Below are 23,525 nucleotides of genomic sequence, written 5' to 3'. Positions count from 1 at the left end.
AGATCTTTATGGAGGTTGAGTCTGTTAGATGAGAAGAGGCTCTTTATGGAGGTTGAGTCTGTTAGATGAGAAGAGGCTCTTTATGGAGGTTGAGTCTGTTAGATGAGAAGAGGCTCTTTATGGAGGTTGAGTCTGTTAGATGAGAAGAGGCTCTTTATGGAGGTTGAGTCTGTTAGATGAGAAGAGGCTCTTTATGGAGGTTGAGTCTGTTAGATGAGAAGAGGCTCTTTATGGAGGTTGAGTCTGTTAGATGAGAAGAGGCTCTTTATGGAGGTTGAGACTGTTAGATGAGAAGAGGCTCTTTATGGAGGTTGAGTCTGTTAGATGAGAAGAGGCTCTTTATGGAGGTTGAGACTGTTAGATGAGAAGAGACTCTTTATGGAGGTTGAGTCTGTTAGATGAGAAGAGGCTCTTTATGGAGGTTGAGTCTGTTAGATGAGAAGAGGCTCTTTATGGAGGTTGAGTCTGTTAGATGAGAAGAGGCTCTTTATGGAGGTTGAGTCTGTTAGATGAGAAGAGGCTCTTTATGGAGGTTGAGACTGTTAGATGAGAAGAGGCTCTTTATGGAGGTTGAGACTGTTAGATGAGAAGAGGCTCTTTATGGAGGTTGAGTCTGTTAGATGAGAAGAGGCTCTTTATGGAGGTTGAGTCTGTTAGATGAGAAGAGGTTCTTTATGGAGGTTGAGTCTGTTAGATGAGAAGAGGCTCTTTATGGAGGTTGAGTCTGTTAGATGAGAAGAGGCTCTTTATGGAGGTTGAGTCTGTTAGATGAGAAGAGTCCAAAGCACTATAATTGGGGCAGGTCATACTTGGAAGATAATCCTAACATCAACTGAAGTAAAATTAGGGTCTCCATATAGCTGAGGTTCAGCATTGTAGCACGCTTGAAATGTGAAGGTAATTTCAGATTGAGCCGACATAAGTAGCGTTTGCTGTGAATGCAGTCTCCACTAACGCGGGAAACCTTTGCCTTTAAATGTCAAACAGGCTACAACACAGAACTTCTACGATACGGATTGAGTCCAGCCCTTAGTCGTGCATTGATGTCAATGGGAAACTAAGTGGACATTTTGTAAAAGTTAGGTTTCGCCCCTTCGAGGGTAAAGGTCTTAATTTAGTATGATGAATGTAAAACTATCATACCACAACTAACAGCTCACTGGGCACATACGTCACTTCAACGGTTAAAAGTTGGGTAAAAATAAGTTGATTCAACATCATCACATTGATTATTTTGGTTGAAATGACGTGGAAACAATGTTGATACAAGCAGTTTTGTCCCAGTGGATGGATGTTGTTTTATGTGTAACCAAATCCAGGTTCTGTTTTGAATAGCCTCCAACGTAATACTGACCTTCTGTTGTACTGAAAGCATCATGCATAAAGAATAGGTAACTGGTTATGGGCACCGTGGTATTATTAGTATGTCCCAGTAATGTCAGAGTTTATAATGATGCTTTTTATTGTTGTGTTTTCAATGTCTTGAAGAAAGGTTTCTAGTACTCAAAACATTATGCCCACAATATCCCTGATTCTGAGTTGTAGCAGTTAGGATACCTCCTTGTTCAACTTATGCCTTAAACTAGAGAACTGGGAGGACCCCTCCAGCTCCTTGATAATGGTCTGTTCCCTGACTGAGGTCCCCTTATGTGCCATGGGGCTTGGTACAGTCCAAACCTGAGATGGGTGTGCTGCAGTCTACTATCTTCTGGTTCATGTTGGTTTTGCACCAGATCAGTGAAAAGAGGATGTAGTTATGAACTAAACTGTGTAAAACACATGAGGAACAACTTCCTAATATTGAGTTGCACACCCTTTTCCCCCTCAAAACAGCTTCAATTCGTCGAGGCACGGACTCTGAAAGTTGTGGAAAGCGTTCCACAGGGATGGTGGCCCATGTTGACTCCAATGCTTCCCACAGTTGTGTTAAGTTGTCTGGATGTCCTTTGGGTGGTGGACCATTCTTGATACACACAAAAAACTGTTGGGTGTGAAAAACCCAGACACGTTGCAGTTCTTGACACAAACCGGTACGCCTGACACCTACTACCATATCCCCTTGAAAGGCACTTAAATCATTAGTCTTGCCTATTTACCCTCTGAATGGCACACATACACAATCCATGTCTCAATTGTCTCAAGGCTTAAAAATCATTCTTTAACCTGTCTCCTCCCCTTCATCTACACTGACTGAAGTGGATTTATGAGGGATCATAGCTTTCACCTGGATTCACCTGGTCAGAGCAGGTGTTCCTAATGGTTTGTACACTCAGTTATATGTGAAAGGAAGAATCCTGAATATCTTCTACCATTTCCCCCTGTTTGACGGCATCAGTGCAGAAGCATTAGTAGTGATATGAATAGGTGCCATAATGCACATATGACTATTGCACTGTGAGTCGGTCTCATAGCTGTGTCTGCTTCTGTGTGTGATCTAAATGTACTGCTGTGTAGTTCCCACAGAGGCTGGTTATCAGATCTATAGTGCCCATATCGTTAGAGGGGATTCTATTTCAATGATAATATCACTATAGTTCATTCTAGAACCACGGGGGATAGTACAAAAGTCTATTATACTGTATAAGCCAATTATACTGTAGGCGACATATTCTGGTGTCCCTGTGGACATGTGTTGTCTTGTCAGTGCTAACGGTCAGTGTCTGTCCGTGTGTGTAGTGCCAATGCTCTCTGCTGCGGAGCTGTCCTTGGGTGAGCGATCTATTTAGGATTGCAAAATGTCGAACTTTTCCAAAAGAACCAGGTTTTCCAGAAATCTTGGTTGGAGGATTCCCGGATTTCTTGTTTATTACTTTCGGATTCCTTGACTCTTCCAACTAGTATATCAGGAGTTTGAGGAAAGTTACCAGAATTTGGAGACCTGAGTTCTATTGCATTGTCAATTACAATTTGTAGTACCGGTAAGCACACTGTATTGCTTTAAACATAATCAGAAAATGATATTTTTAGATGATTGCCAACTCATAACTAACGTGTGCGTAACATTCTGTGGACAATTTGTCAATTGATGATGTTCGTCGCAATGAAATATGTTTCTAGTTTGTTTAGTTTAGTTCTCTTTCTTACATGTTATGGAGGATAGCTGGATCTGTGTTGTTCTGGCTCTGGGAATAATTTTTCCATAAACTAGGAAGTTTACCTCAAAGTCCTATCCACATGCTAGGGGCGGCAGGTAGCCTAGTGGTTAGAGCGTTGGACAAGTAACTGAAAGGTTGTAAGATCGAATCCTCAAGCTGACAAGGTAAAGAAAAAAGGCAGTTAACCCACTGTTCCTAGGCCGTCTTTGAAAATAAGAATTTGTTCTTAACTGACTTGCCTAGTTAAATAAAGATATATTGCTGTATGGTGGAGCTGTGAGATATTCAGAAGTGTGTTTGTGTCAAATGCAGGGGCCCCCAGGGGTGGTTAGCAGTGGAGGCTGGTGGGAGGAGCTATAGGAAGACAGGCTCATTGTAATGGCTGGAATGGAAGCCTGTCCTCCTATAGCTCCTCCCACCAGACTCCTCAGGTGGGAAGTGGAAGTGACATTATGGCCTAGATACATATATTATATTTTGATATTTTATTTCTCCAAATATATATTAACATCAGCATTTGTTCATATTCAATCATGGTTCCATCGACATATATTTTTTCCTCTGTGGGACTCAGAAATATATCATATTATATACTTAAGATATTTATTTCAAATGATTGTCTTGTCCTGTGTTCTCAATCTATTCTAAAATATAGATATATCAAAGTATTTATGAAATATTTAAAGAATAAATGGATACAATGTTGTTTCTTTTCCCTCCCTAATTGTTTCCTTCTCTTGTAATATCTTGAACTGTCACTAACTGCCAACTAAATGTCAGTTTAGAGGGCATTTACTGTAGTTCAGATAAAACTACCACACAATCACCCACAGATGGCAGTAGAAAGGATACTCTGAAACAATTTCCTGATTGGAGTTGATTAAAGGAAGGGCCTGGCTGTCTTTGGTTAAAGACTTCAACAGTGCCAGTCAGGTCAGAAGCTGGAGAAGGTAAGCTCATATAGAGTAAGTGAACTAAGCAGACCAGACCCAGCTGCTAATGCATTGGTGCCTATGGGAGAGCCACTCCTTAAGCAGACTGGAACTGAGACCATTTTTTCCACTATATCTGATAAGCTTCCTGTGTTGAGGTACACAGACCATACCTGTCCACTAACTCTCAACTCTTACGTCTTCTTCAAACACTATCAGGTTATACTGTATATACTGTAGACCCTAGAGGGCTCTTCAACTCTGGTCCTGGAGGTCCCAAACACTTGTTTTTGTTTCCACCTGGTAATGAATTACACTCACCTGGTTAGGGGCGGACTGGGACCAGACATTGTCTCTGACATTTGTAACACAAATTTTTCCTCGATACCACCACACCGACTCTCTTTTTAGCCTTGATGCCCCTATTACTAACCAAATAATGATCATTTTGCAGGAAAAAATGGTTAGACAGGCTCACTGGGCTGGACAAACCCATATAGCATTTGTCTGAAATGCCAGATGGCCAGTCCGCTCCTGCAACTGATGTCCCAGGTCTGAAACAGTCCCTGATTAGAAGGAAAGGATGAATACCAGAAGTGTTTTGGCCCTCCAGGACCAGAGTTGAACAGCCCAGGGCCCTAACAAAGCGAGTGCGCTTTTCAGTAGTCTGGCTAACTGGTTTCATAACATAGCCCTCAACCTGCTGTCTATATATACCTTCATAGTGGGTTTACCTCAACCTACTATCTCCATATACCCTCATAGTGGGTTTACCTCAACCTACTATCTCCATATACCCTCATAGTGGGTTTACCTCAACCTGCTGTCTCCATATACCATTCATAGTGGGTTTACCTCAACCTGCTGTCTCCATATACCATCATAGTGGGTTTACCTCAGCCTGCTGTCTCCATATACCATCATAGTGGGTCAACCTCAACCTGCTGTCTCCATATACCATCATAGTGGGTTTACCTCAACCTGCTGTCTCCATATACCATCATAGTGGGTTTACCTCAACCTGCTGTCTCCATATACCATCATAGTGGGTCAACCTCAACCTGCTGTCTCCATATACCATCATAGTGGGTTTACCTCAGCCTGCTGTCTACATATACCATCATAGTGGGTTTACCTCAACCTCTGTCTGCTTATACCATCATAGTGGGTTTACCTCAGCCTGCTGTCTCCATATACCATCATAGTGGGTTTACCTCAACCTGCTGTCTCCATATACCATCATAGTGGGTTTACCTCAACCTGCTGTCTCCATATACCATCATAGTGGGTTTACCTCAACCTGCTGTCTCCATATACCATCATAGTGGGTTTACCTCAACCTGCTGTCTCCATATACCATCATAGTGGGTTTACCTCAACCTGCTGTCTCCATATACCATCATAGTGGGTTTACCTCAGCCTGCTGTGTCCATATACCATCATAGTGGGAACCTCAACCTGCTGTCTCCATATACCATCATAGTTTTTATTAAAACCATAAAGCTGAATATACCATCATATGACTTTATCTCAGTTCCTGCTGTCTCCATATACCATCATAGTGGGTGACCTCAACCTGCTGACATATACCATCATAGTTATTACCATCATAGTGGGTTTACCTCAACCTGCTGTCACAATGTAGAATCATAGTGGGTTTTCATACCTTGTCTCCATATACCATCATAGTGGGTTTACCTCAATGACTTAAATGTCTAAATATACCATCATTAAATTGGGTTTGGCTTCAACCAACAAACACCAGGTTAGTGTTCACTGTTGTTAAAATATTTAAATAGATGGACACGTCAAAGTATATAATATTCTTATATACATGTACCTTGACATTTTCTGAAATAATATCTTATTCAATATTCACATACCAGACATTATGATATCATGTGCTTTAAGCAGAGAAAAGGCCAGAAGTCCTTTGACAGTTGATTCAGTTTCTTTTCCAGTTCAGTTCATAGAGGTAAACCAAGGTAACAGCAGCATTCTGATAACTGACGTCACTCTGCTTACTCAGCGAGTACCGCTTCCTCCTGATCGGGCTCAAACGGACGCTCGAACCCAGGACATCTGCTTCGCTAGCGCACGTGACCGCCCTCCCGAAGCGTCTTACCAGTCGGCGCCATCGAAGCGTTAACAACTCGGCTGCACAAGTGGTGACACTTCAGGCTGAGGAGTAAGTTTCCCACATCCCCCATGTGCTACATTCTCACCATACAACCTTTATCCTGCTGACACACGTTCTCTTAATAAACAACCTTTATCCTGCTGATACTACACACGTTCTCTTAATAAACAACCTTTATCCTGCTGACACTACACACGTTCTCTTAATAAACAACCTTTATCCTGCTGACACTACACACGTTCTCTTAATAAACAACCTTTATCCTGCTGACACACGTTGTCTTAATAAACAACCTTCATCCTGCTGACACACGTTCTCTTAATAAACAACCTTTATCCTGCTGACACACGTTCTCTTAATAAACAACCTTCATCCTGCTGATACTACACTGTTATCTCACGTTGTCTTAATAAACAACCTTTATCCTGCTGATACTACTTTGAGAACACACGTTGTCTTAATAAACAACCTTTATCCTGCTATTTACACACGTTCTCTTAATAAACAACCTGACATTATCCTGAAATAATATCTATTCAATACACACGTTCTCTTAATAAACAACCTTTTTATCCTGCTGATACTACACACACGTTCTCTTAATAAACAACCTTTATCCTGCTGATACCGTTCTCTTAATAAACAACCTTTATCCTGCTGATACTTCAGGCTGACACGTTCTCTTAATAAACAACCTTTATCCTGCTGACACACGTTCTCTTAATAAACAACCTTTATCCTGCTGATACTACACACACGTTGTCTTAATAAACAACCTTTATCCTGCTGATACTACACACACGTTGTCTTAATAAACAACCTTTATCCTGCTGATACTACACACACGTTGTCTTAATAAACAACCTTTATCCTGCTGATACTACACACACGTTGTCTTAATAAACAACCTTTATCCTGCTGATACTACACACACGTTCTCTTAATAAACAACCTTTATCCTGCTGACACACGTTCTCTTAATAAACAACCTTTATCCTGCTGATACTACACACACGTTCTCTTAATAAACAACCTTTATCCTGCTGATACTACACACACGTTGTCTTAATAAACAACCTTTATCCTGCTGACACACGTTCTCTTAATAAACAACCTTTATCCTGCTGATACTACACACACGTTCTCTTAATAAACAACCTTTATCCTGCTGACACACGTTCTCTTAATAAACAACCTTTATCCTGCTGACACACGTTGTCTTAATAAACAACCTTTATCCTGCTGATACTACACACACGTTGTCTTAATAAACAACCTTTATCCTGCTGATACTACACACACGTTGTCTTAATAAACAACCTTTATCCTGCTGATACTACACACACGTTGTCTTAATAAACAACCTTTATCCTGCTGATACTACACACACGTTGTCTTAATAAACAACCTTTATCCTGCTGATACTACACACACGTTGTCTTAATAAACAACCTTTATCCTGCTGATACTACACACACGTTGTCTTAATAAACAACCTTTATCCTGCTGATACTACACACACGTTGTCTTAATAAACAACCTTTATCCTGCTGATACTACACACACGTTCTCTTAATAAACAACCTTTATCCTGCTGATACTACACACACGTTCTCTTAATAAACAACCTTTATCCTGCTGATACTACACACACGTTCTCTTAATAAACAACCTTTATCCTGCTGATACTACACACACGTTGTCTTAATAAACAACCTTTATCCTGCTGATACTACACACACGTTCTCTTAATAAACAACCTTTATCCTGCTGATACTACACACACGTTCTCTTAATAAACAACCTTTATCCTGCTGATACTACACACACGTTGTCTTAATAAACAACCTTTATCCTGCTGACACACGTTCTCTTAATAAACAACCTTTATCCTGCTGATACTACACACACGTTGTCTTAATAAACAACCTTTATCCTGCTGATACTACACACACGTTGTCTTAATAAACAACCTTTATCCTGCTGATACTACACACACGTTGTCTTAATAAACAACCTTTATCCTGCTGATACTACACACACGTTCTCTTAATAAACAACCTTTATCCTGCTGATACTACACACACGTTCTCTTAATAAACAACCTTTATCCTGCTGAGTACTGACATGCACGTATCTCTTAATAAACAACCTTTATCCTGCTGATACTACACACACGTTCTCTTAATAAACAACCTTTATCCTGCTGATACTGAGACAGCCAGTTCTCTTAATAAACAACCTTTATCCTGCTGAGTACTGAGACACACACGTTTCTTAATAAACAACCTTTATTGCTGAGTACTGAGATGCAGCCGGACTCTTAATAAACAACCTTTATCCTGTACTGACACAGCCAGTTCTCTTAATAAACAACCTTTATCCTGACTGAGTACTGACACAGCCAGTTCTCTTAATAAACAACCTTTATCCTGCTGATACTACACACAGCCAGTATCTCTTAATAAACAGCCTTTATTGGACTGAGTACTGAGACACAGCCAGTATTGGACTGAGTAATAAACAACCTTTATTGGACTGATACTGAGATGCAGCCAGTATTGGACTGAGTACTGAGAACAGCCTTTATTGCTGATACTGAGACACAGCCGTATTGGACTGAGTACTGAGAACAGCCAGTATTGACTGAGTACTGAGACACAGCCAGTATTGGAATAAACAGCCTTTATTGACTGATACTGAGACAGCAGCCGTATTGGACTGAGTACTGAGAACAGCCTTTATTGACTGAGTACTAGACACAGCCGTATTGACTTAATAAACCAACTGAGTACTGAGAGGGGATATGTTTGGACTAGTATCTCATTATTAAAGTATAGTCCCGGATTACATCTCATGTCTTGAGAAGGTATTGGACTGAGTACTGAGACCCCAGTTTGGATCTGGTACTGAGACGCAGCCAGTATTGGACTGAGTACTGAGATGCAGCCAGTATTGGACTGAGTACTGAGATGCAGCCAGTATTGGACTGAGTACTGAGATGCAGCCAGTATTGGACTGAGTACTGAGATGCAGCCAGTATTGGACTGAGTACTGAGATGCAGCCAGTATTGGACTGAGTACTGAGATGCAGCCAGTATTGGACTGAGTACTGAGACACAGCCAGTATTGGACTGAGTACTGAGATGCAGCCAGTATTGGACTGAGTACTGAGACACAGCCAGTATTGGACTGAGTACTGAGACACAGCCAGTATTGGACTGAGTACTGAGATGCAGCCAGTATTGGACTGAGTACTGAGATGCAGCCAGTATTGGACTGAGTACTGAGACACAGCCAGTATTGGACTGAGTACTGAGATGCAGCCAGTATTGGACTGAGTACTGAGATGCAGCCAGTATTGGACTGAGTACTGAGATGCAGCCAGTATTGGACTGAGTACTGAGATGCAGCCAGTATTGGACTGAGTACTGAGATGCAGCCATATTGGACTGAGTACTGAGATGCAGCCAGTATTGGACTGAGTACTGAGATGCAGTACTGAGTACTGTATTGGAGATGCAGCCAGTATTGGACTGAGTACTGAGATGCAGCCAGTATTGGACTGAGTACTGAGATGCAGCCAGTATTGGACTGAGTACTGAGATGCAGCCAGTATTGGACTGAGTACTGAGATGCAGCCAGTATTGGACTGAGTACTGAGATGCAGTATTGGACTGAGTACTGAGATGCAGCCAGTATTGGACTGAGTACTGAGATGCAGCCGGTATTGGACTGAGTACTGAGATGCAGCCAGTATTGGACTGAGTACTGAGATGCAGCCGGTATTGGACTGAGTACTGAGATGCAGCCAGTATTGGACTGAGTACTGAGACACAGCCAGTATTGGACTGAGTACTGAGATGCAGCCAGTATTGGACTGAGTACTGGACACAGCCAGTATTGGACTGAGTACTGAGACACAGCCAGTATTGGACTGAGTACTGAGATGCAGCAGTATTGGACTGAGTACTGAGATGCAGCCAGTATTGGACTGAGTACTGAGACACAGCCAGTATTGGACTGAGTACTGAGACACAGCCAGTATTGGACTGAGTACTGAGACTGAGACACAGCCAGTATTGGACTGAGTACTGAGATGCAGCCAGTATTGGACTGAGTACTGAGACACAGCCAGTATTGGACTGAGTACTGAGATGCAGCCAGTATTGGACTGAGTACTGAGATGCAGCCAGTATTGGACTGAGTACTGAGATGCAGCCAGTATTGGACTGAGTACTGAGATGCAGCCAGTATTGGACTGAGTACTGAGATGCAGCCAGTATTGGACTGAGTACTGAGATGCAGCCAGTATTGGACTGAGTACTGAGATGCAGCCAGTATTGGACTGAGTACTGAGATGCAGCCCTGTAACTTTATGTCAGCTGGGGCTTGTTGCCGTGACAACAGTGGTTCTGTTTCCATGTGAAGGTCAAAAGGTGAAGTTGTTGTACACTCGTACCATAGACGTTGTCGCTGACCCACGGCCCGACCCCCTTACATCTTGTGGAAACATTCCTTAGCATTGGTCCACACTTGAATGCCCTATACAGACAGAGGAGAACATAAAACACAGAAATTGAATTAGGTCCTAACAACACTGGCCTTTGACTTTAACAAGCGGGTTGTGTTCAGTAGGGCACACCGTTGCAACGCGTTTTGAAACGAAAGTCTCTCATTGGACAAGTCCAGGTAGTCCCTCTCTCTTTCAGTCGGTGTTCTTCAGTTTTGTGCCTAATGAACACAACTCTGAGAGTGGTATTTAAAGCAACACGAAAATGACAGTTTCTTATTGGACTAGTCCAGGTAGTCCCTCTGTCTTTGAGTCAGTTTTTGTCTGTTTGGTGCCCAATGAAAATAACCCTCATAGATACTAGGAGCATTTCCAGACTTCCACCTGAGTGTGACACACCTTCTTACACATGCTGATCTGCATGACGGCGTAGCCAATCAGAGCCTCCCTCAGATCCCTGTCCTTCTGCTCCTTGAAGCGCTGCATGTCCACCCACGCACCCTTCACGTACTCCCTGCACACACACACACACACACACACACACACACACACACACACACACACACACACACACACACACACACACACACACACACACACACACACACACACACACACACACACACACACACACACACACACACACACACAGATTATATTACATACTTTATCAATGAGTTGTTTTCAGCATGTGGTCTATCTATCTATCTAGGTATTACTGCATGGTTTAACATGGGGACTCACTCGCACTCCACTGTTTTCTCTGTGACCGTCTCCTCTCCCTGGACAATCTGCTCCTCTAGTAGGCTGAGTTTAGCCTCCCTCTGCTCTGGTGTCTCCTGACCAAACAGCTTGTTGGTCATTCCTTTGAAGGAGAACGTCCGTACCATCTGAGGATGGACAGACAGAGAATGGAGGGGCATTACTAGCCTGGTGGTCTAGTCAGTTCAAGAAGTACACTAAAATTCCAGATTCTTTCCTATGCTTTTCAATGAGGAAAATTTGGAATTGGAATTTGATTTACTTTCTGAATTGAAATGGAATTGACCCCAGGCCTGCTGGTGGTCTAGTCTGTTGATGCTTCGGCCTCTCTGTGTTTGTTGTCATGACAAACATGCATGGCATGCAATAGAAGAGTTGGCTACAGTAGAGCCTGGGACTACAGTAGAGTCTGGGACGACAGTAGAGCCTGGGACGACAGTAGAGCCTGGGACGACAGTAGAGCCTGGGACTACAGTAGAGCCTGGGACTACAGTAGAGCCTGGGACTACAGTAGAGTCTGGGACGACAGTAGAGCCTGGGACGACAGTAGAGCCTGGGACTACAGTAGAGCCTGGGACTACAGTAGAGCCTGGGACTACAGTAGAGCCTGGGACGACAGTAGAGCCTGGGACTACAGTAGAGCCTGGGACTACAGTAGAGCCTGGGACTACAGTAGAGTCTGGGACGACAGTAGAGCCTGGGACGACAGTAGAGCCTGGGACTACAGTAGAGCCTGGGACGACAGTAGAGCCTGGGACTACAGTAGAGCCTGGGACTACAGTAGAGCCTGGGACTACAGTAGAGCCTGGAACTACAGTAGAGCCTGGGACTACAGTAGAGCCTGGGACTACAGTAGAGCCTGGGACTACAGTAGAGCCTGGGACTACAGTAGAGCCTGGAACTACAGTAGAGCCTGGGACTACAGTAGAGCCTGGGACTACAGTAGAGCCTGGGACTACAGTAGAGCCTGGAACTACAGTAGAGCCTGGGACTACAGTAGAGCCTGGGACGACAGTAGAGCCTGGGACGACAGTAGAGCCTGGGACTACAGTAGAGCCTGGAACTACAGTAGAGCCTGGGACGACAGTAGAGCCTGGGACGACAGTAGAGCCTGGAACTACAGTAGAGCCTGGGACTACAGTAGAGCCTGGAACTACAGTAGAGTCTGGAACTACAGTAGAGCCTGGGACTACAGTAGAGCCTGGGACTACAGTAGAGCCTGGGACTACAGTAGAGCCTGGGACATGTCCTTATATAGGGGGGTGTGAAGAAGACATGAAGTCAAAGATGGGACCAGGCTAGGGCTTTACATGTCCTTATATAGGAGGGTTTGAAAAATACATGTCGTCAAAGATTCTGAGAGGACTTGACAAACTAGACCTCTTGGGCCTTGCCAACGCTCTTGAGACCTATACTGTACCAATATTGGAAAGACAAGAGCTTGCCTCTTACAAGAGATCACAATCTCAGTTGGAGTCCCCTAGTTTTCCTATACCAGGATACAAACAGTAGATAAACTAGACCTATGCCTAAACCTATGGTTTCTTCATTGCCCCTGAGGGTATCGATAAAGTTGTATTGAATTGAATACCCCAGTGGCCAGCTCCTCCCGTTGCTGCTTCTTGGAGATGAGGTCTGAGGAGGCCGTCTCCAGCTCATACTGGGTCAGCTCGTGTTTCCTACACACAGCCCTGTAGGAAACAGACAGTAGTAGCTTTACAGGAGGCCCATACAATGTCACAACACCATACAGCATTACTTCCTGGGACACAAGTTGTACCAGGCCAGTTTAGAGGAGATATTTTTACACTGTCAGAACCTTCTACTTGGTGCATCACCCTCTTTACCTGACTAAGGGGACAGGGTTCTGGAATCCCTTTACAAGATATGATTCATTGGTTGGTTGATTCACTGATTGTTTCGCCATAATGTGCAATAGGACCAACCTTAAGGCTTCAGCATAGAAAAGGTATTCCTTCAGTTGGTCTGCGTAGTGCTCCTCTTCCTCCAACATATCATCTACTGAGGCAGCATAGCTTTGGACAAAATCACAGATTGATTCATTGATTTATTAGCCAGTTAAACAAATATATACTTATTTTCATTGTAGTTCCTAAATTGTTTGACGTGTGCACTCTGCATTAGAATACCAGGCTGATTTTATTTGCCAGTTAAAAAATATATAATTATTTCCATTGTGTTCCCTAATTTCCATTGTGGTTCCTAAATTGCAGGTTGTGTGCAATCTACATTAGAATAGCAGGCTCAGCACAGGTTAGATACAAAGGTTGTTGGCGGATGGAGAGTACTCACGCATCCATATGGTGTCCAGCACTCTGTAGACCATCTCCCATCTCCTTCTCTAAGGCACTCCACTCACTGCCACACAAACAGTCAGATCAGTTAGACCGTCTCCCATCTCCTTCTTCTAAGACACTCCACTCACTGCCACACAGTCAGATCAGTTAGACCGTCTCCCATCTCCTTCTCTAAGACACTCCACTCACTGCCACACAAACAGTCAGATCAGTTAGACCGTCTCCCATCTCCTTCTCTAAGACACTCCACTCACTGCCACACAAACAGTCAGATGCCACACAAACAGTTAGACCGTCTCCCATCTCCTTCTCTAAGACACTCCACTCACTGCCACACAAACAGTCAGATCAGTTAGACCGTCTCCCATCTCCTTCTTTAAGACACTCCACTCACTGCCACACAAACAGTCAGATCAGTTAGACCGTCTCCCATCTCCTTCTCTAAGACACTCCACTCACTGCCACACAAACAGTCAGATCAGTTAGACCGTCTCCCATCTCCTTCTCTAAGACACTCCACTCACTGCCACACAAACAGTCAGATCAGTTAGACCGTCTCCCATCTCCTTCTCTAAGACACTCCACTCACTGCCACACAAACAGTCAGATCAGTTAGACCGTCTCCCATCTCCTTCTCTAAGACACTCCACTCACTGCCACACAAACAGTCAGATCAGTTAGACCGTCTCCCATCTCCTTCTCTAAGACACTCCACTCACTGCCACACAAACAGTCAGATCAGTTAGACCGTCTCCCATCTCCTTCTCTAAGACACTCCACTCACTGCCACACAAACAGTCAGATCAGTTAGACCGTCTCCCATCTCCTTCTCTAAGACACTCCACTCACTGCCACACAAACAGTCAGATCAGTTAGACCGTCTCCCATCTCCTTCTCTAAGGCACTCGTGTTTCCTGCCACCCAAACAGTCAGATCTAAGACACTCCACTCACTGCCACACAAACAGTCAGATCAGTTAGACCGTCTCCCATCTCCTTCTCTAAGACACTCCACTCACTGCCACACAAACAAGACAGTTCAGTCTCCCATCTCCTTCTCTAAGACACTCCACTCACTGCCACAAACCAGTCTAAGACACTCCACTCACTCAAACAGTCAGATCAGTTAGACCGTCTCCCATCTCCTTCTCTAAGACACTCCACTCACTGCCACACAAACAGTCAGATCAGTTAGACCGTCTCCCATCTCCTTCTCTAAGACACTCCACTCACTGCCACACAAACAGTCAGATCAGTTAGACCGTCTCCCATCTCCTTCTCTAAGACACTCCACTCACTGCCACACAAACAGTCAGATCAGTTAGACCGTCTCCCATCTCCTTCTCTAAGACACTCCACTCACTGCCACACAAACAGTCAGATCAGTTAGACCGTCTCCCATCTCCTTCTCTAAGACACTCCACTCACTGCCACACAAACAGTCAGATCAGTTAGACCGTCTCCCATCTCCTTCTCTAAGACACTCCACTCACTGCCACACAAACAGTCAGATCAGTTAGACCTAAGTCTCCCATCTCCTTCTCTAAGACACTCCACTCACTGCCACACAAACAGTCAGATCAGTTAGACCGTCTCCCATCTCCCGTCTCCCATCTCCTTCTCTAAGACACTCCACTCACTGCCACACAAACAGTCAGATCAGTTAGACCGTCTCCCATCTCCTTCTCTAAGACACTCCACTCACTGCCACACAAACAGTCAGATCAGTTAGACCGTCTCCCATCTCCTTCTCTAAGACACTCCACTCACTGCCACACAAACAGTCAGATCAGTTAGACCGTCTCCCATCTCCTTCTCTAAGACACTCCACTCACTGCCACACAAACAGTCAGATCAGTTAGAGTCTCCCATCTCCTTCTCTAAGACACTCCACTCACTGCCACACAAACAGTCAGATCAGTTAGACCGTCTCCCATCTCCTTCTCTAAGACACTCCACTCACTGCCACACAAACAGTCAGATCAGTTAGACCGTCTCCCATCTCCTTCTCTAAGACACTCCACTCACTGCCACACAAACAGTCAGATCAGTTAGACCGTCTCCCATCTCCTTCTCTAAGACACTCCACTCACTGCCACACAAACAGTCAGATCAGTTAGACCGTCTCCCATCTCCTTCTCTAAGACACTCCACTCACTGCCACACAAACAGTCAGATCAGTTAGACCGTCTCCCATCTCCTTCTCTAAGACACTCCACTCACTGCCACACAAACAGTCAGATCAGTTAGACCGTCTCCCATCTCCTTCTCTAAGACACTCCACTCACTGCCACACAAACAGTCAGTCAGACCGTCTCCCATCTCCTTCTCAGTTGCCACACAAGAGTCAGATCAGTTAGACCGTCTTCCATCTCCTTCTCTAAGACACTCCACTCACTGCCACACAAACAGTCAGATCAGTTAGACCGTCTCCCATCTCCTTCTCTAAGACACTCCACTCACTGCCACACAAACAGTCAGATCAGTTAGACCGTCTCCCATCTCCTTCTCTAAGACACTCCACTCACTGCCACACAAACAGTCAGATCAGTTAGACCGTCTCCCATCTCCTTCTCTAAGACACTCCACTCACTGCCACACAAACAGTCAGATCAGTTAGATAATCCCACAACAATATCATATCAGTCTTTCTTCAATATTCAAATACAACATGTTTTATTGTTAGGGTGAAGTGCCTTGCTCAAGGGCACATCGACAGATCTTTCACCTACGCGGCTCGGTTGCTGGCCCAACACTCTTAACCACTAGGCTACCTGCTGACTAGAACTCTTACCTGAATACTCTTCCGTAGTTCCCATGGACTTTGTATACGCCATAGAGCCTGTCTGCTACTCTCTGGAGAATGAAACGTGAGTTATTAAATGTGTAACGAGGTGAGCGCTAAATAAAAGAAGATGTCGTTCCAAAGATATAACTTTAGACCAACGAGAGGAGCAGAGTGACTGTGGATCTAAAGCATCTGATGAATGGTATATTATTATATGACTTACTGCTCTGACTCTGAGCAGCTGGGAGGTGAGAGACTGAAGCTCATCGCTGTAGTGTTTCATCTCTGTGAACCGCCTAGACAGAGGAAGACAAAATGGCAACCTTAAAATACCTTTACAAGACTTTAAATGTACACGACTTCCAATGTACATGACTTCAAATGTACACGACTTCAAATGTACACAACTTCAAATGTACACGACTTCCACTTTACTCGACTTCCACTTTACTCGACTTCCATAAATGTAACTTTATACAACTTAACATAATTTCTACTTTACACAAATTCAACTTTACTCGACTTCAACTTAACACGGCTTCAAATTAACACGACTAGCTTTACACCACTTTAACTTAACTCAACTTTAAGTAAAAATGTATGTAATACATGTATAATGCCACTAGGTGTCTGACAACTCCTGGTTGTAAATGGGAAGGGTTGATTTACTTGTCAGGGTTCTTCACCCTGAAAGTTGCGCTCAGAGCTTTAATCCTGGACTCTGCCTAGAAAAAACAAACACATTTGAATTAGAATGCGATTATAAACCAAACACAACCAAGGTGTACCACTGGATGGATCCAAATAGATTCAATATGGTTTTTATTTGATTTCATTAGGAACCCTGTTAGCGGTTGCACATCCAGCAGCTACTCTTCCTGGGGTCCACACAGAACATGATGTAACACAGAACATGATGTAACACAGAACATGATGTAACACAGAACATGATGTAATACAGAACATCAATAGACGGGAACAGCTCAAGGACACAACCCCTTTAATAAGTGGTAGTAACTGAGTAGAGATCATATAGGGGGGGTAAGATAGACATTCATGAAGTAAATAATTCCTCTGAGGTACCTTGGCTTGGAACCCTGTCTCATACACCACCTCCTTCCACCTGTGTTCCTGGGAGAGGAGGAGAGTCAATTCAACGTTTTCAAAAGTACAGTACAAATAAATAAATACAAATGTATGTTGAATCTCTCCAAAACGTTCCAATACAACGTCAACGTGATGGAGTGAGCTGATAGGCTATCGTACCTCAGTCAGGAAGTGGTATAGGATTTTGTCATTGGACAGAACCGAATGGGAGGCCACGCGAAGTAGAAAGTTCTCCAGACCAACCCTGCGCCTCTCTACAAAGTCTGGGTCCATGTTGTCTGCAGACAGCTTGTGCCAAACAAACTCTGCCTGTAGAAATCAGACGAGGGTTATTACACAAAGAAATATATATATATATTATAATGTGTTCTATTCAATTCAATTCTGTGGGTATTAAGGCCCAAACACTGCAGTGTGGTGCTTGGGACTACTAGGTATAGATGTGGCCATCAGGTTTGAATTTAGCTTACCCTCTTCTCTGGCAAAGGCGGCACCACGATAAATGGATAGGTGACTAACAAATAGTTCTGGAGAATCTCAAATTCACTGTATCTCCTCCAGAGAGAGTCTGGGGCTGGGTTATGGCCTTCTGTTATTGCATCTATGGGTCTGAAAGAAGAAACACCAACATCTCGGTCAGATCACATTAACCAGAAGGATCTGAATCCCTCTTATTTTACACATCATCAACGTCATTGTACCGAGAACATGTTTTCATTTGGGAACAAGGTTATTTTTCGCATATGCTTCATTTTCAAACGGGGTCCCACTCTCTCACCGAGTTTCTATGAGGTACACTGTGAATATCTCTTGCATGTTCACTGTATTTTTCCCAGTTCTTTTCTCTGCCTCGGCCACACTGATCTCCATTCTCCGCAGCAGAGTGGATCCTTCCTCCACCATCTGTACAAACAGAGTGCATGGGAGACATAGGCAGTGGTTAGTGAACAGAGTTAGAGCAGTTTCTCAAACTCGGTCCTGGGGCCCCACATGGGTGCACGTTTTGGTTTTTGCCCTAGCTCTAACAGCTGATTCAAATAATCAAATGTTGATGATGAATTGGTTGGACCTAGTTTGGGAAACTCTGCTCTAGAGGACTGAATATGAATAGAACAGAATATCAATAGATTTAGATTGTTCCTATCCTCTGCCAATCATTGGACCTATTTGGAAATGTTCTAGTAATAAACACATACGTGTCTATAGACGTCCATTTTTCTTTTGGAAAAGTTTTATTGACACAATTCCTTTAAAAACAGCTCATACATTTTTTACATCATTTACACACATAAAGACGGCAACAAGGCATAAAACACAGCATTTGAAAGTTACATTTAAATTTGTTAAAAAGTACATGTTGTTAAAACCAATGAAAACAACCATGAATAAAAGTACTTTCTTTGTAAAAACATCAAATCTGTAAAAGCCATTTAAAATGTGTGCTAATGATCTAACAAAGGTAAAACATTTTTAAGACATGAAAAACATGTTAAAAAGCCACTTTGTTAAAAAGCTGTCTTCAGTCCCTTGTACAGGAGCGGGGTGAGTCTAGACGTCCATGTGTCATAATACCGTGACGTCATTCTCTGAATGCTGCGAGTGGACCAATAACGTGCCGAACAGCTACTGGCCACGTAACACAGATCAGATATGGTTTTATTTTGGATAGATAGGTCTTTCAATCTTCAAAACACTCATATCGTGTGCAATGTTGTTACAATCAAGGTTTATTGTAGCCAACAGCAGCGCGTAGTTACAATGTATCGCGTGGCCTGCCTGATGTCACCGCCTGCTACATCTGTTCTATTTCTGGATGCATCCATCCAGTCCTTTGCCGTGGACAAAGGACAATAGTTCGTTCGCAAAGAGACCATTTACAAACACAGACAAAACATATAAATGATTGCGTTACTACCGTGTTATTCTTGTTATTCTCCAACTCTGTGTTGGTAAATTCATCTCCTCCAATCGGCGCTGACTCTTTATTTCCAGCATCCGCCATCCTTCTTTCCAGCTGTGTTATGCAAACAAGATAAAGCGATTCATGGGATTTTATATATTTCAAAATAAGAGTCCTTCCCTGTAAACTGTAGAAGATCAGAATCACCTTTACTCGCATAATACATTTTGTGTATAAAGGAATTTGACTTGGTGAAATGGTGCTGCCACAATAAACAGAATTTTCAGGCAGGAGATAAACCTGATATACAGACAACATACTGTATGTAGAAGCAGAGCTGATAAACAGGATACAGACAACATACTGTATGTAGAAGCAGAGCTGATAAACAAGATACAGACAACATACTGTACGTAGAAGCAGAGCTGATAAATAGGATACAGACAACATACTGTATGTAGAAGCAGAGCTGATAAACAAGATACAGACAACATACTGTATGTAGAAGCAGAGCTGATAAACAGGATACAGACAACATACTGTATGTAGAAGCAGAGCTGATAAACAGGATACAGACAACATACTGTATGTAGAAGCAGAGCTGATAAACAGGATACAGACAACATACTGTATGTAGAAGCAGAGCTGATAAACAGGATACAGACAACATACTGTATGTAGAAGCAGAGCTGATAAACAGGATACAGACAACATACTGTATGTAGAAGCAGAGCTGATAAACAGGATACAGACAACATACTGTATGTAGAAGCAGAGCTGATAAACAGGATACAGACAACATACTGTATGCTGATAAACAGGATACAGACAACATACTGTATAAAGCAGAGCTGATAAACAGGATACAGACAACATACTGTATGTAGAAGCAGAGCTGATAAACAGGATACAGACAACATACTGTATGTAGAAGCAGAGCTGATAAACAGGATACAGACAACATACTGTATGTAGAAGCAGAGCTGATAAACAGGATACAGACAACATACTGTATGTAGAAGCGGAGCTGATAAACAGGATACAGCCTACTACCTAATTCAAAACAGGTGCATTCAATCAACACATAAGGAGGGGGAGGAAATAATCAGTAGCAGCTAGTAGGCCGGCGACGACGAACCCCGAGCGCCACCCGAACGGGAAGGGGAGTGTCCTTCGGTCGGAGTCGTGACATCTTATCACTCCATTAAAGCAACAACAACAAAACACTTGACTTCCAATATAAATACCAGGTGAAATGGTTTAAAACGCAGAATGAATATTATTGTTATTTTTTTAATCTGCGTTTTGAAAATGCAGATTTCTGAAAGACTCGACCCTGGAGCTTCCTATTCACCTCATGGCGCCTGGCAACAAGGGCACATCAAATGTGTTTATTGATTTTCTACTTAACGGCCCATTTACAAACAAGCTAAACAGTTAAATATGAATACAATTAGTCAACTATTAAATAACATCCACATAATTTGAAAGATATATTCATTCTATGCTGAGGAAAATTATTTTAAAAGTATATATTTATTTTTTAAAGTAACAATGCCATTTCATGCATTGATCTTTGATTGAAAAGACACGGATAACTGTAAATTAGATACAGTTTAATATGCTAACTAGCTAACAGTCTTTCAAATTCTGTGCATGGTATGTAATAGTCTTAAAAAAGATAATCAATACTGCAGTTTCTATATAGCAATAGAAGTGAACAAGGGATTCTCGTCAAAATATTAATCCTTTTAATTGTGAATAGAACAAACAAAATGTAAATAGCTCTGAAGACAGTCGCTTGCTGTACTGCCCTTGCATGTTTTAAATGGACATTTAGTGCTGTTTAGACAAGTAATGAACTATTCCCCCTCCATTATAATCAGTCCAGTCAGATTGCCGCTACTGACAATACTGAATGACCATGATCGACACTTCAGAAACTGTTAGGATCAACCAACAGCACATAAGTGGGACATCCTGAAGATGGGCTACTCACCTATCTCATCTGCAACTAAAATCCTTTCTCCTTCCCTTCAGATTTCCAGCAGTTCATTGTCTCTGAAGAGGAGTTGTCCCCTGTACTGCAACACTGTAAGCAGGATTGGAGCCCCAGTCTATAATAATAATAATAAATGCCATTTAGCAGACGCTTTTATCCAAAGCGACTTACTTATGTGTGCATACATTCTACGTATGGGTGGTCCCGGGAATCGAACCCACTACCCTGGCGTTACAAGCGCCACGCTCTACCAACTGAGCTACAGAAAGGCCCGATCAAAACAGTCTGGGTCAAAATGACGAACCCCATACAGATTAAAGAGGAACAGGAAGAAGGGAGGATCATCCAGGTGAATGAAGACTCGGTATTCCCTCCTGCCTGGGTGAAAATTGACTATGATCAGTACCCAACTCAGTTTTCACAAATCCGAAGTGAAGACTACATAGACAAAACGGCTTCAACTGAGCAGATCAAAACAGAACCTAAGGAAGAGGATTCCTCTGAGCCAACCAGTGAATCTCAGCCCCTGCGCAAATCAAAGAGGACACTGACAGAAAAAGACACTATAAGCTCCAAGGTTAAAAACATCCATGGATCTGAAATCCCCAGTGCATAGGAGGAGTTACACAGAAAAGAGAGAGAAAGCTTGGAGCTCTGGATTCTCATATGAGGATCCACACAGGGTTGAATCTGCATCATTGTCAGGTTTGTGGCAAAGGTTTTGCTAATGGTAGAAGTCTGAATGACCATATGAGGACCCACAAAGGGGTGAGATTGCATTGCTGTTGGGACTGTGGCAAAGGTTTTGTTAATGTTAAAGGTCTGAATTGTCATCGGATGATTCACACAAAGGAGAAACTCAAAGGCTGTCATATATATATTTTTCTTTTTTGTCAAAGGCTGTCATATCAGAGTGAACACCTGAAATCGCATGGAAGGTTTCACACAGGCAAGAATATGCATTATAATACTGATCCACACAGGGGAGAAATCATATCACAAACAGGATTTACTGTAATGTGGCAAATGGTTTCCCCATGTTGAGTATCTGAATTATCACATGAGGATTCACACAGGGGAGACATCATTTTGCTGTAATGATTGTGGAAAATGTTTAATTTTGGCAATGGTCTGAAAACGCATATGAAGATTCACACAGGGAAGAAATCATATTGCTGCCAGGTTTGTTTTGCTCAGGATAATTCACTGAGGTATCACATTGGGAATTTTCACTTGGATGGGTAAACTGAATTTGAAATTAGATGGAGGGGCAAAATGTCAAACTTCCATGGTTCTTTCGGTGAATACAATATGACTTTGGGTTTGTAAATATACTTGCAGGACAACCAATACTAATTATTATAGTTCAACTCATTTACTTTGTTTGATCCATTAGATTACAGTTCAGTTCAGCCCAGTTGACACTAGTAGCCTTTCTCTACAGGAACCAGCTAGAATGTCCCCTAATTTCACCTTGATACATGTATGTACACATCAGTGGAGGCTGGTAGGAGGAACAATAGGAGGCCTGGCTCATTGTAATGGCTGGAATGAAATTAATTAAAACCAAAATCTAGCTTCAGAAGGCCATGAAATAGAGTAAGTACATGGATGCTTACTGGTTTGATGGTCTTAATGGTCTCCAGGTTGATGAAATCCTGCATCATAAAGTTCTCATCCACAGCCAGGAAGTCAATCTTCGTTCCACTTCCTGCAGAATGTAGAATCAAGAACACATCAGTGGGGAGAGTGAAGAACCATCAACAATGATCATCAAAGCATATCGCTGCTTATCCTTACAATGACACTTTACACCAACAGGTAGTCATTGGTAGAACTCATCATAATCCTGTCCTCCAATAGGGATGCCAGTGTTTTCTGGAAGTTCCAAAGCCTAGTATGAAGAAGACAATGTAGAGATAGCTCAGACTAACATTTGTGTCGGTGTGTGTTCATGCATGTTAATGTC

The 23,525-nt window shown here is 42.8% G+C and overlaps 2 protein-coding genes and 2 long non-coding RNA genes across 78 annotated transcripts in view; 1 reads left to right on the top strand and 3 right to left on the bottom strand.

Moving 5' to 3' along the window:
* The window catches only part of LOC118379616 (protein unc-80 homolog), a 118,919-nt gene extending 115,119 nt beyond the window's left edge, over positions 1-3,800 (top strand). For 3 of the 20 annotated variants that reach the window (XM_052499901.1, XM_052499900.1, XM_052499897.1), the window contains exons 67-69: positions 348-384; positions 533-569; positions 681-3,800. The gene's annotated coding sequence lies outside the window, so the exon portion shown is untranslated. Of the gene's footprint in view, positions 1-51 lie in introns of all 20 variants that reach the window. The other 17 variants (XM_052499895.1, XM_052499893.1, XM_052499891.1 and 14 more) reach the window with 17 other exon arrangements.
* Positions 3,801-3,955: 155 nt separating this feature from the next.
* LOC127916779 (uncharacterized) lies at positions 3,956-5,503 on the bottom strand. 13 transcript variants are annotated; one of them, XR_008095926.1, is made up of 4 exons: positions 5,486-5,503; positions 5,242-5,441; positions 4,889-5,122; positions 3,956-4,841 (listed from the first exon to the last, which is right to left on the bottom strand). It is a non-coding gene; the product is annotated as an uncharacterized LOC127916779 (long non-coding RNA). The 13 variants fall into 13 exon arrangements; XR_008095929.1 differs by having other exon boundaries at positions 5,242-5,401; XR_008095936.1 differs by having other exon boundaries at positions 5,282-5,401; positions 5,486-5,500.
* Positions 5,504-5,773: 270 nt separating this feature from the next.
* LOC127916778 (uncharacterized) lies at positions 5,774-8,375 on the bottom strand. Of its 44 annotated transcripts, none has more exons than XR_008095888.1 (5): positions 8,320-8,375; positions 7,245-8,272; positions 7,157-7,200; positions 6,863-7,119; positions 5,774-6,534 (listed from the first exon to the last, which is right to left on the bottom strand). It is a non-coding gene; the product is annotated as an uncharacterized LOC127916778 (long non-coding RNA). The 44 variants fall into 44 exon arrangements; XR_008095889.1 differs by having other exon boundaries at positions 7,282-8,272; XR_008095887.1 differs by having other exon boundaries at positions 6,863-7,200; positions 7,245-7,325; positions 7,363-8,272.
* Positions 8,376-10,237: 1,862 nt separating this feature from the next.
* Positions 10,238-19,676, bottom strand: LOC127916777 (sorting nexin-4-like). The gene is made up of 14 exons (XM_052499843.1): positions 19,570-19,676; positions 18,433-18,557; positions 18,125-18,263; positions 17,814-17,963; positions 17,631-17,678; positions 17,217-17,272; positions 16,771-16,843; positions 16,554-16,615; positions 13,756-13,821; positions 13,389-13,478; positions 13,034-13,133; positions 11,425-11,570; positions 11,080-11,194; positions 10,238-10,712 (listed from the first exon to the last, which is right to left on the bottom strand). The coding sequence occupies exons 1-14, from the start codon at positions 19,654-19,656 to the stop codon at positions 10,665-10,667; spliced, it is 1,305 nt and encodes a 434-aa protein (XP_052355803.1). The 5' UTR covers positions 19,657-19,676; the 3' UTR covers positions 10,238-10,664.
* Between the last annotated feature and the right edge of the window lie 3,849 nt (positions 19,677-23,525).

The sequence above is a fragment of the Oncorhynchus keta genome, chromosome 37 (assembly GCF_023373465.1).
Source record: "Oncorhynchus keta strain PuntledgeMale-10-30-2019 chromosome 37, Oket_V2, whole genome shotgun sequence".
Lineage (NCBI taxonomy): Eukaryota > Metazoa > Chordata > Actinopteri > Salmoniformes > Salmonidae > Oncorhynchus > Oncorhynchus keta.
The sequence above is the reverse complement of the archived record's forward strand: the minus strand, read 5'-3'. Positions and strand labels throughout refer to the sequence as shown.